At 44.0% G+C, this 18,488-nt stretch overlaps 1 protein-coding gene across 14 annotated transcripts in view; it reads left to right on the top strand.

Annotated features, from left to right (window-relative positions):
* Foxp1 (forkhead box P1) overlaps positions 1-18,488 on the top strand; it is a 602,856-nt gene that overhangs the window by 541,399 nt on the left and 42,969 nt on the right. For all 14 annotated transcript variants that reach the window (XM_051154977.1, XM_051154979.1, XM_051154989.1 and 11 more), the window contains one exon: positions 12,560-12,664. In XM_051154977.1, coding sequence (XP_051010934.1) covers positions 12,560-12,664 — 105 coding nt within the window. The remainder of the gene's footprint in view (positions 1-12,559; positions 12,665-18,488) is intronic.

Below are 18,488 nucleotides of genomic sequence, written 5' to 3'. Positions count from 1 at the left end.
GATATGATCAAGTGATGGAGGTTAAATGCCAAGCATACTGCCAAATGTAGCACTCAGCCTCCAAGTGCTGAGCCAGCCACATAGCCAGCCTACCCCCGAGATGTCCCCACCACTGCACTGACCATCTCTGCTCAGGCGCACTGGACACAGCGCTCTGTGGAGTGGAGGCCCCTGTGAGTCTTGCCCAGGACATGTAGGATGACTAGAAGGTTCTTTCTTGGTAGAAAGCAAACAGGAAATGTGTCTTCAGAGCTTTGCTGTTATGTTGGTGTCAGTAGAGAAAGCTAGACATCAGGCTACTGCATGGATCCCATAGAGGCTTTAGCTTGTGACTCTATAGCCATATAAACAGGAGCCTCTCTGCTGTGGGGTTTGGCATATTTACTTGTAGGATTATATGTGATGTTCTCTTTAAAGCAAGTCATTTTTAAAATTTAAAGTGGACACATCACACCCTCTAAGTGACACTTGTGAACTCATGTACCATATTTTTCAGACTATAAGACGCACCCAGTTTTTAGAGCAGTAAAACAAGAAAAACAGTAAAAACAGCAATTAGACCATAAGGTGCACCCTATCCCCCACCCCGCCACTTTTGTGGGGAAAATAGGGTATATCTTATGGTCCAAAAAATATGGTAATACACATTAAACTATGTCTGTGGGTCTTCTTACACATACCAGCTCCATCTGGCCTTCTCAACACACCTTTGAGTAAAGAGTGATCATTGCATAGGGTATTTCAGTAGGATTTCCTCACTTTGTAGAGAAAAGAACCTTGGCCACGTATATACTGTACCAAGTGCTTCTAAGTCTAGCTTGCATGCTGTGCCTGGTTTCTGAGAAAAATTTAGAACGTGTAGCCACTCTCCCTTAAGTCTCTTGATCTCCCATACAGATTCTTTTCCCTTCAGATTCAGGAGTAGAAGCCAAGCTCAGAAGATGCCCAAAGCAGTTCTAGAGTTTGGAGACTGTGAAGTTTTGAGACGCTGTCCAGTTTGTTGCTTGAGCTATGTGTGCTAGAATATTCCTGATCAATGTGATACTCAGCAGACATAACTCAGCAGCCAGATGTCGCAACAGGTCCCTCCTGCCCTAAGTTCGTGTTTAGTAAACAGAAAAAGAGAAAGATCTGTCATTGGCCTTTCCTGCTGTTATGTGTTCATATGTATCTCAAAAGCAACAGGAGCCTTCTATGTAATTCGTGTGTTCCAGGGGCCCAGTGAGCCTTCTTAGGAGTCTGTAATTGTTAAATGGTAAGGCAGCCCAGTGCCACCTTAGTACCCATTTCTGTATCTCAGCCTTGCGGTTCAAACCACATTCGATAGAAGTAGTCCTGAGAGCCACCCTCCACTCAGCCCTTCTGACATCAGCTGCAGAAGAGGGGTTCTTAAGATTCCTAGCATTTAGATGTAAACATTGGGGTGGCCCAGACATGCCAGTGACTCCAGGAACTTACTAGATATGTGGACGCCTAGGCCCTTCTCCTGGGCATCGGCGTCAGAATCTTCCCAGATCACCTCCAGGTGATTTGCATCCCTGGGAATGCTGGGGAAGGGCTGTTCTGAGAACGGTGCAGGGAGGGAAAGTGTCGAGTGTCCTGAGCCATGCACACTGTCTCCTAAGCCTGGTCAGCTCTCAGGAGCTCATTCTCCTGTGGTGTTCAGTTTGGAACATATATGTATGTACCCGTTAACAGCCTTTTAAAAAAACGTAGCCTTTATTTTTATTTTATGTGTATGAGTGTTTTGCCTGCCCCACATCTTGTACACCACAGAGGCCAGAAGAAGGCATTGGATTCCCTAGGAGTGAAGCTACAGACAGTTGTGGGTACTTGGAATCGAACCGGGGTCCTCTGGAAGAGCAGCCAGTAGTCTTTTAACTACTGAGCCATCTCTCCAGCACCTTGCCCCCATCATTACTGCTTATTAGTTAGTATTATGTTTAACAGATTTTGTAAAATGTTAAGACGGAGCAATCACAGTGCTAACACATTCACATTTTCTTCTGATCTAGACCATCAGAAACCTATAAGTAGAAATGGGGGAAGTGTTTGTATACTACTCAGACCCAGCCAGCTAGCCAGGGGTGGGCCCGAGCCTAAGACCACTACAGGAACATGAACCTGGCTTTGTCAGGATATTGTACACTGGCAGCAAGCAGCAAAACCAGCCTGGACATGTTTCAGAAGTAATACTAGTTAAGGGAGTCACCTCAGCTCATCTCAAGGCACAATACTGAGAACAGATACAAGCAAAAAATCTCGATTATTGTTTAGAAGCATACACCTGGCACTCAGTAGACTGATCCACAGTCACTTCAGTTGCAAGTTGTCCCAGCGAATTTCATATCACAAGGGAATGTGAAATCCTCTAATTAAACGTGATCCCAAAAGGAAGAGAACATTGAGATGATGAACTAACTGTCTGGGATTCCTCCGTGAGAGAGTAGCCTGTGGGGTCGTTGTAGTGTGTTGAAGACTCCATCTTCATTTCCTCTTGCTCCGTGGGTTAGTGAGCTGTAGTAAAACGCCCTCTTCTCTTTGTGGCAGACTCTTAGTGAGCCGGCTGGGAACAAGAAAACTAGCCCCGAGTCAGAAGGGACAGTTAAAGCTGTCAGTGTGATGTCTCCCCTGTGACACTATAAAGAACAGAGATTATTTATACAGAGTTGAGTATAAATAAAAAGCCATCTCCGCGCCGCAGTCACTGGTCCTCCTGTTTCCACAGCTCATTTGCTCTTCTGTAGCTAGGCCCAAGACCTTGTCCCCGTTGTAGAAGAAAACTTGAGAAAATGGAGCCGACTTGTGGTTGGACCTCCACTTTCAGGAGAATAGAACACATCCCGAAGCTTGGGAGGAACTTGAGTAAGAGCACTTGCTGCACGAGCCTGAGGACCTAAGTTCAAATCCCCAGCACCCACATAAGAGCTAGACATGACAACATACTCATCTGTAGCCATAGCACAGTAGGATGCAGGAAGAAGAGGAACTCTGGGGCTTTTTGGACTCCAGCCCAGTTGTGTTCAGTTTCAAGATAATAAGGATGAGAGAATTATTTTCACCCAAAGGCCCCCCGCCCCCGCTCACCTCCATGCAGACAGGTTCATGTCCCTGCATACAAGAGTGTGCTTGTACCACACACATACAGATAAATATAGACAGGAACACACATGAAAAACAAAATATTCCAGGAATAAAATTTTGAATGTAAAGTTGAACAGCGTGTTTAAGGAATCATCTATTTTACAACTATGCATCTACAGGTCACGGGTGGTCAAGGCCCAAGGCCATCTCATCCTGTTGATTGCCACTTCATTTGATTGACTGTGTTTGATTCAAATTGATGTACTGTCATGTTTCTCAAACTTTGGCACTTTGGTTTAGAAAAATACAAACTTAAAACGGAAGTCTGATAGTATCTTTTTACACAACGTCCTCATTAAGAAAGCTCTCAAATCAAAATTTTCCTCTCATATTCATACCCAAGAAGCCCCTAAAATGGTGCTTCTAGTCTCATTGAATGGATAACATGGTGGCAAAGTAGCAGGTAAGGACTGCGGAGTGGGAGAGAGCAAAGAAACAAGTAGGGACCTTCTCTCTTCTTTCTTTCCTTTTCTTTCAGTCATGGCTTCCGTTGACACTCGTCATTGTTATGAATATGGGTTAACGTTAATGTAAGGGGCCTTTTATCACTGTAATATATAGCCCTGGAACTGTGTATCAAGGGAACAGATTTCTGGACATCAGGAGCATCCCACTTAGTGTTTGGGCTGGGAATGAGCAGAACGTTCCCACCCAAAGTCACATGAGGTGCATATGAGATGGCAGGACTCTGTGGTTACAGTGTTACTGTGCGAACGTGAGGAAGGTTGGGGACATGCATAGGAGGCCAGGGAACTGGGACGGTAACAGAGAGGGAGAGACTTGAGCAGTCAGGAGTCATAGGGTACTCAATGAACAAAGGGGCTGCCATCTTTAGTATCCTTGGATGCTTGTCTCAGAGCCAGAGTTCTATAGATATGGGCTGTCTGCTACCTCATTCAGTGAAAGTTCTAATAGGTGGGGACAAAGACTCAGAGGGGGTTGGAAAGGGGATTGGTCCCATGTATTTGGGGCAAGCAGGATGGATGAGAGGGTGGCAGCCAGTTCCTGTCCCACAGCAGCAGTGAAGACGGCATGCCACCTCACCAGAAGACATAGCTCATGTGGCACCCATTCCTCAGCATGAACTCCTCTTGGCTGGTGGTGACAAGATGTGTGGCCGGGACGTATTTTAGCTGGTATCCTTGGCAGAATTTTGGTGGAGTTTTTACCACAGGGAGGGGCTCCTGTGTGGTTCCTTCTGCTTTTTAATGAGGAAGTAGAGAGGAAGAACAGAGAAGCCATCACCACAGCAGTCTTGACAAATGGAGAGTCCATTGGCAGAACTCCTGGCTCTCCCTGTGTAGAAATAATGCCCCCCCCACCGCAATGTGTATGTTCACTCCATTTCCATGTCAAAGACATCCACAGCACATTCTGGAAGGATTTGTCAGCCCATGAAAGAAAGAACAATGTCTGGGAAAAGTTTTCCTGTAGGCATTCAGTTCTCCAAAATATCCAGCTGTTAAGCCTTTATTTTAATTAAAAATGTAATATTCCTGTCCCCACTCATCAAACCCCAAAAGTTATCTTAGCAGTGAATTTCATTTCAGGGGTTGCTTTATGACTTTTAGAGATCTTTTGTGAACAGCACATGGCATGACTGAAGCACCCCATGGAGAAAGAGGGTCTGGAGCAAGTGGAGGTAAAAACACAGTCCTGATGTTACTCTTGTGTTCAGTTGACCTCTAGCCAAGAATAGACCACTCGAGTGGTAATGCAGTAAATTTTTTCATCAAATTGTGCTAGGTGACATGAAAAATGGTAGAATTGAACCTTTGCCGTCTGTCATATGCAGTTGAGAGGGAGGATCGCAGACCATGAGAGAGGAAAACCTATAAAGCTCTAAAAAAAAACAAACATCTTCTTTGCCCTCAACTAGGTAACAGTGTCTTAAATGCTATGTCAAAGGTAAAAGGAAACAACACAAAAATGCATAAATCTGACTTTTATCAAAATAAAAAATTTTTGTGTTTCAGAGTACACAAGAAAGTAGGAGACAGTCCAAATGTGTGTAAATATATGTAATTACAGCTGTTGAGATATTTGTAACCAGAAAAAAAGAAGCAACAGTAAAACAATTGCAGTTAAAAATAGGCAAAGAATTTGAGTAGGTATTTCTCTAAAGAAGATGCACAAATGGCCAATCAGCTATAAAAATGCATTGAGCCCTGTTACTTACTAGGCAGCTACAAATTGGAAAAAAAAAATCAGCCAGCTTTTCTTCCACACAGTTTGGTGAATAATTGAGAGAGCTACAATAACAAGTGTTGGGGAAAAGATGGGAGGAGGTTGCAGCACTGTTTGTAGGAATGTAACTTAGTGCTTGGACTATTGAATGATTTACCATGTGACCAGATATGCATGGCAAGCCCAGAATCCAAGACTTTGGAGACAGAAAAAGAGGGAGGCAATTCAAGCCTTACCAAAATGAATCAGTATATAAATACATAGACATAAATAAGTAAATAAAATTTAAGTTACTATACACACCAACAGTTTTATTTTTAAATGTATATTCTGGTTGTTGATTTGTTTTTGTTTTTTAGCTTGTTTGTTTTAGAGAGGGGGAGGCAATGAGTTGGATGAGTGGGGAGGAGATGGGGAAGGGAAACCGTCATCAGAATGTGAAAAGAAATTATTTTAAATAAACAAAAGTTGAAGAGGGTACAGAATGATTCTAAGATCTGAGGACCATGATGCCTGTTTGGGGACAATGTTATCTAGACTTGACAGACAAGCTGCACCTATGAAATCTCAATAATACAGCTACCTAAACAAGACCTATGTGGTGACAACACAGCTAACATGCCAGTGTGGATGAGGGAAATTTCACAAGGCCCCACCCTGAGGTGAAGAGCTATAAAGGTGTTGGGATAGGGACAGTCAGTCTTCTGTCGGGGTGAGCCTCCTGATAGGTTACCCAGTCCTGAGCAGTCAACCCTAAACACATGTACATAAGAGCCACAGTAAATGGACTCAGTAGATGTGCATATGTACATATATGTGTAACAATAATAATTTTAAAAGGACAAGTCATGAATAGGGAGAGGGAGTTGAGGGTGTATGGTAGGGGGGAGAAGGAGGGCAGAAATGATTATAAATATAGTATTCCTGTATAAAATTCTGAGAAAATATTTAAGTTAAAAGACCTTGAAAATATATTTAAACAGGTACATGAATGGGCATATCCATAGAAGGCAGTGTTCATATGTGCCAACAAGTGAAACGGCCTAGATTTTTCATTAAGAAATCCCTGGCTTCAAAAAATGTAGTGCAGAAATCAAGTGGAGTAGTATTCAGCCATAAAAAGCTGCAGTTTGGGTATGTTAGCCTCTAAAACATGCTAAGTGAAGGAAACTACACACCAGGGAACACATACAGTGTTTCTATTGAAATGTACAGAACAGGCAAATGTCTGGAAGTAGGTGAGTGATGAGTAGTGGGCTGCAGGCAGGGAGAAGGTAGGGAGTGGCTGCTGCTAGGTACAGAGCTTCTATAGGGGCAATACAAGCGTTCTCAGACGAGGCTGCAGTAGTGGCTCCTAACATTTGCAAGCTCGCTGTGCCACGCGTTCTAAGTGGGAGAGCTCTGTGGAACAGTAGCAACAAAACCATGCTTCTAAGTCATTGCGGAAAGATCAGCACAGCTCTCCACGACTTGACTTAACAAGTACATGCAGTTTATAATTCTGGTGTAGTGGGCGGGTAGGGAGAGGGGTGTACACTAGTAGACGCTGTTGTGGACTCTTGCTACAAAAGAATCAAGTTTAAAAAGAGCAAGTAGGCAAATTTGGGATAGGACAAAAATGAGCTCAGGGGAGACTCAGAAGAACATGTCTGTGTGTCTCAGTTGCAGCTTTTGTGGGTGGTAGGATTGATTTCTATAGCAGAGCTGCTATGTAGGTTGGCAGGATGTGTTTGATTTGTTGAGGTCTGTATTCTTTCTCCTTAGCCAAGAGTTCTTTTTCCTTTGGTCACAACAGGGACCCATAGCGTACATGCCACTGAAGTCTCCAGACTCTAATCTTAAGAAGTTATCCTTGTGGCAGGTGACAGGGATAATCTTAGTTCCCAGTTTTGGCTAGACAGTGAACTCACCAGTGATGAACATCCAAGGTTCTCCACGAGTCCTGGGGATGTAGCTTTGGGAGTAACACGCTTGCCCAGTATGCAGAAGGCCCAGGGTTCAAGCTCCAGCAGTGTCTGAAGAGAAAAATCTTCCCTCCCACCAATGTGGAAGGAAAGGCTGCGGGCTGGTGCATGTCAATGTCGGGGAAATAAATCGAACAAAAATAGCATAGCAAATGTCATTGGGAATGGAGGCATCACACCATAGCAAACGTAAATGCATTGATAAGTACCATGTAGTGTCAGGAGCTAGTTCGTATCTATATGTAATTATACTTTCCCTGGCACGTTGACTCCTTCACATCTGAAACGATACCACTGTTCTCATGTTAAATTATATTTAGTTTTTACGTAGCAAGGATTATCAGGAAAGATTTAAATCAATTGGCTTTTCTGGAATGCATCTTTCTGCACAGAGTCTGAATAAAATTAAGTAGCACGAAAGCATCTTTAGCGATATTTTCTCCTGTGGGTTTGCACAAATCTGGTCTTTACCTACAAGAATAAGAGAAAGCAAATATTGGGTATATCACCATACAAAAAAATTAAATAGGGCAAGGTGTTGGCTGTCTTTTCATTGATAAATCTACATAGCATTTATGGAGCTCTGTATGAGGTGCCCAGTGTGTGGGAATGAATGAGGGATCCCTGCCCACGGGAATATTCAACCTGGGAAGTCATAGTAGAACAAACTAAAATTTTACTGAACATTCGACCCAGGGCCTGGTAGAATATAGTGCACACTAGTAATCCCAGAGCTTGGCAGATGGTGGCTGGAGGATCAGGAATTCAAGGTTATTCTTGGCTACACAGAGTTCAAGGCCACCTGAACTAAGAGAGAGAAAGAGGGGGGGGGGGGAGAGACATGGGGAGATGGGGAGGAGGAACAGGAAAGGAAAAAAAGGTAAAGAAAGAAAAGGAACAATTGATCTAAACTCCTCACAGTTTCATTTCAGATATGTTTGCCATTCTTATTTTTTTAATTTTATTAATTTATTCAGATTACAACTCAGTTGTTATCCCATCACTTGTATCCTCCCATTCCTTTCTCCCTCCCGCTTTCACCCTATTCCCCACCCTTAGGTCTATGACCGAGGAGGACCTCCTTCCTCCACTATATGGTCATAGGCTATCAAGTCTCATCTTGGTAGCCTACTTATTCTTTCTTTGAGTGCCATCAGGCCTTCCCACCAAAGGGAGGTGGCCAAATATGGAGCATCAGAGTTCTTGTCAAAGTCAGTCCCCGCTCTCCACATAACTGTGGAGAATGTCCTGTCCATTGGCTAGATCAGACTAGGGGTTCGATGTTTACTACTTGTGTTGTCCTTGGTTAGTACAGTAGTTTGAGCAGAACCCCCTGGGCTCTGATCCACCCATCATAATGTTCTTCTTGCAGGTTTCCAGGACCCTCTGGGTCCTTCTATTTCCCCATCTCCTATATTTCTCTTACTCTAGGTAAGTGAAATGTTTGCGTATCTTAAAAGCCAACCTGGTGAGCATTTGTCATCACAATAGTCACTCACAGTCTACTCTACACCTTCCGGTCACCCGTGACCAGTTCTGTGTCACGGGGAGTCTTAGGGTCGCCCCCTACCATCAGATCCTCCGAGCTTCATCTGCCCCCTGTCTTTCAGCCTGTGCTGGAACTCTAAGTACAGTGAAGTTGATGAGTTTGCGTTTGTTTTCTTCGCCCTTTTGTCAGAAGCCAGAAAGCAGCGGAAATCTAATGTCCCTTCCACTCTCTTGGATGAACCACAAGAGCTCCTCTCTGGCTGGGGCTGCATGGTGGCTGGGTGCAGAGCAGCCCAGAGGCCAGCCTCAGCCATGCTCCATGGTGGTTGTGCAGCTTTCCTATGGCGCCACAGCCAAGGGCAGCCTGTGGCTCTAGTCTTGAGTGGTATTCGCTATTGTTCCTACAGTATACATGAGTGTAGACAACCCTTTAACAATTGCATGTCAGTACAACAGTACAGTCAATTAAAAAAAAAATCCATAAAAGGTATAAAAGGTTGTAAGCTAAATACTCAGGTTTCCTTGACTCCCAAAGCATCTCCCAGTGTTGAGCTGTTGGTGTCTGAAGATTCTTTCCAGAGGTCCCACTGGGGTATCACTGCCAGCCTCTTCTCCCATCCAAATTAAGTATTTTATTCAGAAGGCTGAATAGATAAATGTATTCAGTCCCACAAAGCTGGTGATAGCGTTTGTTGACACTTTAGGAAATAATAGTACACCAGAAGAGAGAGATGGAACAGTGACCCGCAAAAATGTGACCAGTGATATCGCAGGTGGGTGAGTGGATGTCCAACTCACCACTGTATGACAGTGACATTCGTACGCACATACATACGTACGCACATACATACATACATCATACACACATACGTGCTTCTGTGCACAGGATTGTTGTGTGTTTAGCCTTGGGGCGTCAGGACCTACGTCATCTCTCCGTCCTTTAGCTGATCCCAAGTTGAAGTAGAAATAAACACTGAGAGGGAAATACTTTTTATTCAAGCGCTCATCAAAAAACCAGGAGAGCAGCAAGCATCGTGATGAGCTGTGCATGTTGTTTTGGTAATCTGAGAATTCTTGACTAAACCCAGTGCCGCTTGCAGTTCCCAACTGGTAATAAGAGTTTTGTATTCTCAATAGTCACGGTTCCTGGCTTCTACAGACTACACACACACACACACACACACACACACACACACATACACACACACACAGAGTGACAATGCGGCTTGGTGGGTGCCATACTCTCAGCAGGAGCCGCTGACACTGTTCGCAGTGAAGGAAATCTTAGTACCATTGACTGGTGGATTCTGTGTTTCTCTGAATGTGTATTTTGGTAGAAATCAGTGTATGCCAAGATGTTTAACGAGATAACTTTATCTCTGGCGTTACATGCAAATGTAAGAAGTACAACAGGAATGTGAGTGTCCAAGGTACACGAGTGGTTAATGTTAGCTGCGTAAGACCACGGCATGTTCCCTATCAGTAGGGGACAGTTTTGGAGACTTGTTGATAATCTAAGAGGTTTTTGTTTTGCTTTGTTTTACAAAATGACGTTAGGACTAGAGTGCTGGCTCAGCGGATGAGAAGACTTGCTGCTCTTGCAGAGGACCGAGGTTCATTCTCCAGCACCTACATGGTGGCTGACAAACTATCTCACTCTAATATCAGGGGATCTTGGCACGTCTTCTGATGTCTGCAGGCACTAGATACCTACATGGTACAAATATATATATATATATATATAGATAAAATATTCACATAAAATTAAGATAAAATAAAAAATTTAAATGTTTAGAAAGCAAAATAGAATTAGACATAAAGTTCCTCATGCTTCAGTTTGTCAAAAGTCATGGATTTATGCATATCTTAGGATAATTATTCTCTATTTTCCAATTTTTATATACATTTATGGACACGTGCATGTATGTTCTAATAAAACTAGGAGAATGCTTCAGTTAGCCTCTCATCAAATAGCTAGAGAAAATAATCAGTGAGGTAGGGATTTCTTCTGAAACCATTAAGAAAAATGTTTTTAATAAATCGTGCCTTTGCTCTCAAAATGCGGAAGGGTTCTGGTCGTGACGGGGCAGTCTTCCAGGTCTACGATTACAGTGATTTGTAACTGCTCATGCACAGACCCATAGGTGACAGCCTTTGCCGGGTCCAGTGGAGTTTCCCCCTCTGCTTAGAGGATGCCTTGTGCCGTTGGCTTCCCAACTTCCGCTGTTGATAGCCTCGTTTTCTATTTTATTTCCTTTCCTTGCAAGGTGGCTGTTTCTGCTACCACTACATATTGTTGGTTTTTTGTTTTTCATTTGTCTTTTGGTTCCCATGTTTATTTCCTTTGTGAGAGCCAAAAATAGCTCATTGATATTTTCTAGGTAAATCGTTTTCGTAAACCATAGGGGGAACCTCATTGCCTTTGGGAGGTGTTGCTCTGGTGTGTTCACTATGAACCTCTGCGGTTTGAAGGTTTGGGATGTGCTTGCTGTGGGCTGGTTATGTTGTAAGGGAGGGCATCAATGTGCACCTACAGCTGAATGATGCAGTCAGGAAAATACATGAAAAGGCATCTCATTAGTGGGATAAAATATAAACACCTGTGCATGTATGTGTTCGTGTGCATGCACACACATAGATGTGTATGTACATATCTGTGCATTATCCTGTGCTCTTGAAGTTCAAACCAAGGAGAGGCAGTAGAGTAAATTGCAGAGTACAGCCAGACATGGTGGCGCATGCCTTTAATCCCAGCACTCAGGAGGCAGAAGCAGACGGAATCTCTTGAGTTCGAGGCCAGCCTTGTCTACAAAGTGAGTCCAGGGCTGTTACACAGAGCAACTCTGTCTCGAAAAACAAAAACAAAAATGAATAAATAAACAAAATTGCAGAGTGCTTCTAACCTTTCTGTGAAGGGAGTGTGCCTGAGTGCAAACCAGAACTCTAGTCATTCGTTTTACATTTCTATTTGATGGAATCTAATGTTACAGAAACAACTGTAAAAATAATTTGTCTGAAAGAAATGAGGGTAGAGAAAATATTTGAGAATATGGCTCACCACTCAAGCCCAGCAGACTCCTCCCTGTACACAACGTGGCTCAGATCAAAGCATCCTAGACTTGATCTCAATGGCCAGATCATTACTTATCGATTGGAACCCCACTGGCGCATTAACCCCTTCCTGCGCATGCTTAAAGCCAAGCTTGCCGTCAGCAAACTTGAAACGTACAAACGTCCCAGCACAAGTTAATTCTAAGCTAATCATTGGTGTATATGTATATTCCCTGATAAAAATATCTTTTAGTATTTTACATTATTTATTTGTAATAGTTTTGCTGGATAAAATTAATTTACAAAAAAGAGGACACTTCAATATTGTGAAAGCAGTTTTCATAGAGAGGAGGAAAGGAAGAAATGTGAAATGTCCCGTATAGAAAACTCAAGAGGCACAGATCCAGTTCAGATTTTCCAGTCATACTAAGTACAGGCAGCATGGCCATTTTGCAGCAGCAGCCTTTGCTGTCTGAGCACCTGTCAAACACTTTTCACACGTGGAGGTAGGTTCCTAATGTCAGGTAATTAAACCTAAATGTGTTTAGAACATCATCTTCCAGCCCATGCTTTAACTCTTGCTGTTAAAAAAAAAAAAAAAAAGGTCAAGATTAATTAGATTCCATGGGGCATGGCAATGTGAGATTTGTCATGTGCTCCCTGGGTCATGTGGACTCCGCAGGCTGTGTTTTACTCATTCTCCTGCCTTGTGTGTTTTCTTGCAGCTTGTCCCATGAGGAGCACCCCCACAGCCACCCTCTGTATGGACATGGCGTATGCAAGTGGCCAGGATGCGAAGCAGTTTGTGATGACTTCCCGGCCTTTCTAAAGTAAGGATTATCTGCCTTGTCTTCTCTGTCACATGCTGCCCCTCCTGCCGTCCATGCTTCGCCCATCAGGTTGTCTTTGTGTTGGAGAGTGTCACATAGCTCTTCGGTGGCCTCTGAGTCACCGTCATAGGAACTTAGATCATCCCAGGAGGGTTGCCCTGTGAAGGGATGGAGACTTAAAGGGAAGGCACCAATACCAGTCAGTTTTCCAGACTAACCCTGATGTAGGAAGAAACCCAGTGACAATCCTCAATCCTTTGGCTTTCCCTGTTTTTCCTCATATACCAATCTGACTTTAGAAAAGTGGTCCTCTGTAGTTCAGTGCCTGGACCCCTTTCTTGGCATGGGATCCTGAGACCACCATCTTGGTTTCTTACCTCTCTGTATTGGGTGGCTTCTGGTTAGACTATTCTTCTCGCAAGGAGAAGTGGATAAATGTATGATGTAAACTTGGGCTGTCTCACCTCCAGCTGTGGTGCCGAAAGTCTCTGCCAAAACAAAACAAAAAAAAACACAAAAAACTGGCTCCTTAGCTTCTCCACTTGAAGTGGACATCTCGCATCTCAGCATTTCCTTCCCTCACCCATTCTGTCAAGTCAGTTAAAAATCTGACCAGCTACCCTGGTCAGGCTACCGGCTTCACTTCTGTACAATATGTTGAATTCTTGGCCAGTGTACTGATAACAGTTGTCTTAGTTAATGTCATGTTGCTGTGAAGAGACACAGTGACCAAGGCAACTTTTCTAGCACTTAACTGGGGAGCTTGCTCACAGTTTTGGGAGGATTAATCCGTGATCATAAAGGCAGAAATCAAACAGGCATGGTGTTGGAACAGTAGCTGAGACCTTCATAGCCTGATCTACAGGCAGAAGGCAAAGAGAGAGGCACTGGGCCTGGTGCCCACAGTGACACACCTCCTCCAACAAGGCTGCACCCCCCAATATTTCTCAAAAAATTCCACTAAGCGAGGGTGGGGGGGGGACCAAACATCCAAATATATGGACCTAAGGGACCCATTCTCATTCAAGCCACCAGGAAAGTACCACCTAATATTTAGCACGTGTGATGTAGAGCTTCCATATACCGGGGTGAGAGCATCCCTTGTGGGGTGTAATGCAGCCACACCTAGTGACCCTTGCAGGGGCACCCGCAGGTAGTTTTGTGTGCGTATTTTATTATTGCACAGAAAGCTTTGGACTCATCACATAGCCTCTCAGGTCGTCGGATCCTTCATTCCAGAGGTATTCTGTGGTCGGTGTACACTTGGGCCATGACCGAAAGAGCTGGTCAGGATCAAGACCGAGAGCAGCACCAGTCCTCTTTAGACTGCGTTATTAGCATTTAGATAAGTGATGCTGGCTTTGTTCTCTGTGTAGCTCCCTCATGGAGTCTGTTTTGTTACCACCCTGTCGTCTGCCTAATTATATTTATCCAATGAGAGGAAAAGAGCTGCGCAGAATGCACTCGGAAATTCTGACTTCCCCATCTACAGCAGTACTAAGTAAATACTTGACTGATTTCACTCTCCTGTAGAATGGCTGGCAAGCACCGGTCGACATGATTTATGTTTATGAAATCTTGAAGTATAAAACTGCTGTCATCACTTGCATGCCATGTATCGTCAACTCTAGGGACAAAAAGAACATTGCCAGTTTCTCAGTTAGACCCATTTATAAAATTTCATTAATGGTGAAAGTATTTTTATCCTAATCATCTTCATGTCATAGGTTCATGTACTGTGAGCTGCCAGTTAAGATATGGCTGGGCCTCCAGATGTAGAAAGAGTCAATAATTCAAACCATTTCTAAAGGGGGGCGGTTGGGGAAGCAAAGATCATTTGAATTGAGGCCTAGGTTTACCTCCTACAAACAAGAAGCCTGTTCACCTCTCAGGATGTTAGGAGCCTGACTCTGAGTTGGAAGCCATCTCTCCAGCCTTTCTTGTGGTTTTGCACATGGCATGACATGCCCCTGGTTCCTATTTGCTCAGCAGAACTGGAGTGCCCACTATCAACTTGCAGTATAGCTTGCTTATTTCCTACTGTTTGCTTATGTGCTAGCATTTTTCAGAAGACTTTGTTTGCAAGTTGTACAAACTCGACTTGAGTTGATACAAGAAAAAGAATAAAGACGGTGGAAATGAGCCGGTATAGACCGGAACTCCTGTATTGTAGTTAGCGCCAGGCGTGTGAGGATCTAAGGGCCTTGGGGGTGCTGCGGTTTGGGGTTCCTATCAACTGTGTATTTCCCTGTTGCCTTCCGTCTTAAAATGTTTCTAATTGGGACTGGAGAACACAGGTGTGTACGCCATGGGGTTATCAGTCCCACTGTGCAAGCTTTTCCCCATTCTTCTCAGCCTGTGCAGATCGCTGTTGCTCCGCATTAAGCCCTCTGTTCTTGTTTTGGGCCAAGCTCTGTTACGTTTCTGCCTGCAGAGCAAAGGGACTCATGCACACGATCCCTCTGGGAATGGGCATGAGAGACTTGGTTTCAGAAAACAAAAGTGAACGGTCCTCTGGAAGAAGCTCCTGTGAGCTCAGCTTCACCTAGGTCCTGACTTAGGGTCTCATCCCTCCTCCTTTTAGAGCAGGATTTTGATGCTTTGAGATCCAGGCTCATCTTTAGGTTCAGGAAGACAGGCCAGTCATCTTGGAGACTCAGCTCAGCCCAACAAGAGCCACCTGGTTCCCTTGAATTCTAAGGCAGTTATCAGAGAAAAATAGTTCAAATTACTGGGTTGGAGGATTCTAGAAGAATCTCCTTGTCTGTATTTGTCCAGAAGCCCCCTCCATTGTTTTGTAGTATAATCAATTTGACACTAGCCACTTTGTAATAGTGTATAATTAGCACCTTTAACTATATGCAACAGGCATGGTTTCAGATAAGTAATGATACATATTAATACATATTAATTAATTTAATCCTTACAACCACCTGCGAAAATGCCATTGCTATGTTTTGAACACACAGTTAAGGCATCTCAGGAACAGCAGTTTGAGTGATTGGCCCAAGGTCACCAGCTACCATGAGTTCTAGTTTCAGAGTCTTCTTCACTGTCGCACTGTGCCACCTTGGAGAAGTGAATTGCTTTCTACTTATCAAGGCAGTGGATGTAAAGAAAAATTTAAAGGCAGGCTGGGACTGGAGCTACTTTTTAAAGAGTGGTCGTTTGTATAGATTTGTTGCAGTCCCCTCTAGCATGTGTATTTCAGTGTATTAATTAATAATGATCTTTCAGAATTGTTAGCCTCTAAAGGCCTATCATGGGAGGTACCTCACCCCAACTAAGCTCTCTATAAACACAGGTGCCTCTCATCTACTTAAGTATATTTTAGGAACAATAATTTTAAATATCCAGAAACTTCCAACCTTGTATTTAGAGACAGCATCAGTGACTGTTCTCTGAAATATTGTAAGAAGTTGCCTGTAGTCCAGTCCCAAGGGTGGTATGGCATTATGGGGAGTCAATATATTAGGCTTTGCAGGCTGTCTGAGTCCTGTCCCCCTATCACTCTAAAACAGGCACAGGGCCCAAGTCGGGAAGAAGCATGCCTATGCCTCTCGTGCCAGCCAGCAAATGGCCTCTGACCCTGGGTCACAATTTTGGCTCCACCCTGGTTTTACAGCTGAACAGTGCTTTGTGCCTCCTTGCCTCTGTTGGCTGGGTAGCTGGGGGGAATGTGCGTGGGAGGGCCTGTAATTTCCTCCAACACCCACTGGCTCTCCACTCCTGGCTTCGGGATTCTCCAGCCTAGCCTTTCAGGTTTGGTGTCTGAAGGGAACAGGATACCTAGTTCCGGTTTTGCAGCCGTGTGTGGCTCCAGGTGGTAGGTGTGACCGTCACAGGGGTCGGGAGAAGTGCTTGAGGACACAGTTCCAGTTAGACAGTGAAGCATCCCTGTTGATGGACGGAGGAAGACACTCAGGGCAAACGCGGACATGTATTCGTCTCCTCTTGACGAAGAAGTATTAGAGTTGACGGAAAGTGAAACCCAGAGACTTAACGTGACACCTTCACCACAGGGTTTATTCCTAAGGCGAGCATGGCCACGGGACCTTTAATTTCAGAGAGATACACTGCCTAAAAGAACATGCGTCTGTCTTTCCCTCTGGCTTGGCAGAGACCCTCCCTGTCCATGCTCTGTCTCTTGCGCAAACAGGTGGAACTTTTAGCACTGGGTACTGTCTTCTCTCTTTCTTAAATCTCCCCACCCAGAGTTGTCATGTGACTGGTAGTTTGGGGGCTTACCGGTGCCAGCGAGTGCTCATGCCTGCTTTAATGACATCTCAGTGGGCATTGCTCCAAATCCCCCAGCAACAGGGAACAGAAGCAAGCCCGAGGCCTTCCTAGAGGGGCCGCTGTTCTACTTTACCATCTTCTCATTCCACCCAGTCTTTTCCCAGATCAGTCAGTGTCAGTCTTTACCATAAGACACGGAGTTAGGATTCTTCCCCTTAAAGACAAAGACGAAAACAAACCGCTCACGTGATGCTTTGGGGAGGTAAAGAGTAGACCGGAAAGTTCGAAGTCAAGACCACACTGCCTGTTTTTCTAGCTGGAGTATGCGGCGGTCAGACCAGGCTGCTGTTTCAGAACTGCTTGCCCAGGGTATCTCTTTTTCCCTTCTTCACTCATCCCTACTTACCCCACCTTCCTTTGCAGGTGGAACCCAAGGCCTGGGGCCTGCTGGGCTAACACCCCACTAGACCCTTAGTGACTCCCCTAGCCCCCTAGTTAGTTTTTTATATAATTTTTGACCACTTTATGTCCTTGTATACTATTCCATTTGAAAAGCCTTCCCCCCCCCCCTTTTTTGGTTATTTCCCATGTAGAAAAGTTTCATATACACAAAGACAAACAACAAAAATGGCTTTACGCATCATCAGATGTATGTAATTTATGAAAGCCAAAAGTTGTTTTCTGTGGATTCCTAATGTATGGCATGAGACCAGCATTGAAGGGAACTTTGACCCTTGCTAAAAGGTTGAGAGCTGCAGACAGAACCAGACAGTTTAAATTGCTTTAAAAAAATTTTTTTTTTCAGTGAACTTTACTTTTCAAAACTTCGAAGAGTTTCACGTGAAAGAAACTAAGTCAGTTTAAATTGCTTTAAAAAAAATTTTTTTTTCAGTGAACTTTACTTTTCAAAACTTCGAAGAGTTTCACGTGAAAGAAACTAAGTGTGTGCTGTACTGTTTTCACAAGTGTTTTTATCATGGTAACATCTTGTTTACTTTAGTTCCCTGCCTAAAACTACTTGGAACTTGTTAAGAAAACATTTCGAGAAACCCCCGACAAAGAGGCCTTTGTTTTGCAGCCACAGTGAGGCTGCACGCCTCACAAAGGTGTTAACTTCCAGCCCCTTAAGCACTTCCACACGAAATTCCAGCAACTGTGTTTGTGGTTTTGGAAAAACAAAGCGATGCTAAAGAAACCAGGTATATGCTAATACATGTCTAGGGAGGCCGGATATCATAAATTGTTTCAAACCCATTTGTGGCTCTGGGGCTTGCACGCCTGAGTGTTCTGCAGTGAAATTATCTCCAGTTAGCACCAGAGCACATGGACTCAGCAGATAGAGGGGCAGCTGCCCTTCCTTGTGGGTGTGTGCAAACTGGAGACCAGCCTCACTGTGGCAGGCTTGCAAAATCATGGGTCTGACTTTCGCCTCCATCAGATCTAAGAGGAGAAGGCCTTGAAAATTGCAAAAACAAGCATATTTTCACAAACCTGACTTCTCTGCTTACTGTACATTTTCTAGGGTTCTTTTTAACAGAGTAAAAGCTGGGTGCTCCCAAGAAGGGGAAAATGCCTTTCCCTTAAA

Source organism: Acomys russatus, chromosome 13, assembly GCF_903995435.1.
Source record: "Acomys russatus chromosome 13, mAcoRus1.1, whole genome shotgun sequence".
Taxonomy (NCBI): domain Eukaryota; kingdom Metazoa; phylum Chordata; class Mammalia; order Rodentia; family Muridae; genus Acomys; species Acomys russatus.
Note: the sequence above shows the minus strand (reverse complement) of the source record. Positions and strands in the feature narration are given on the sequence as shown.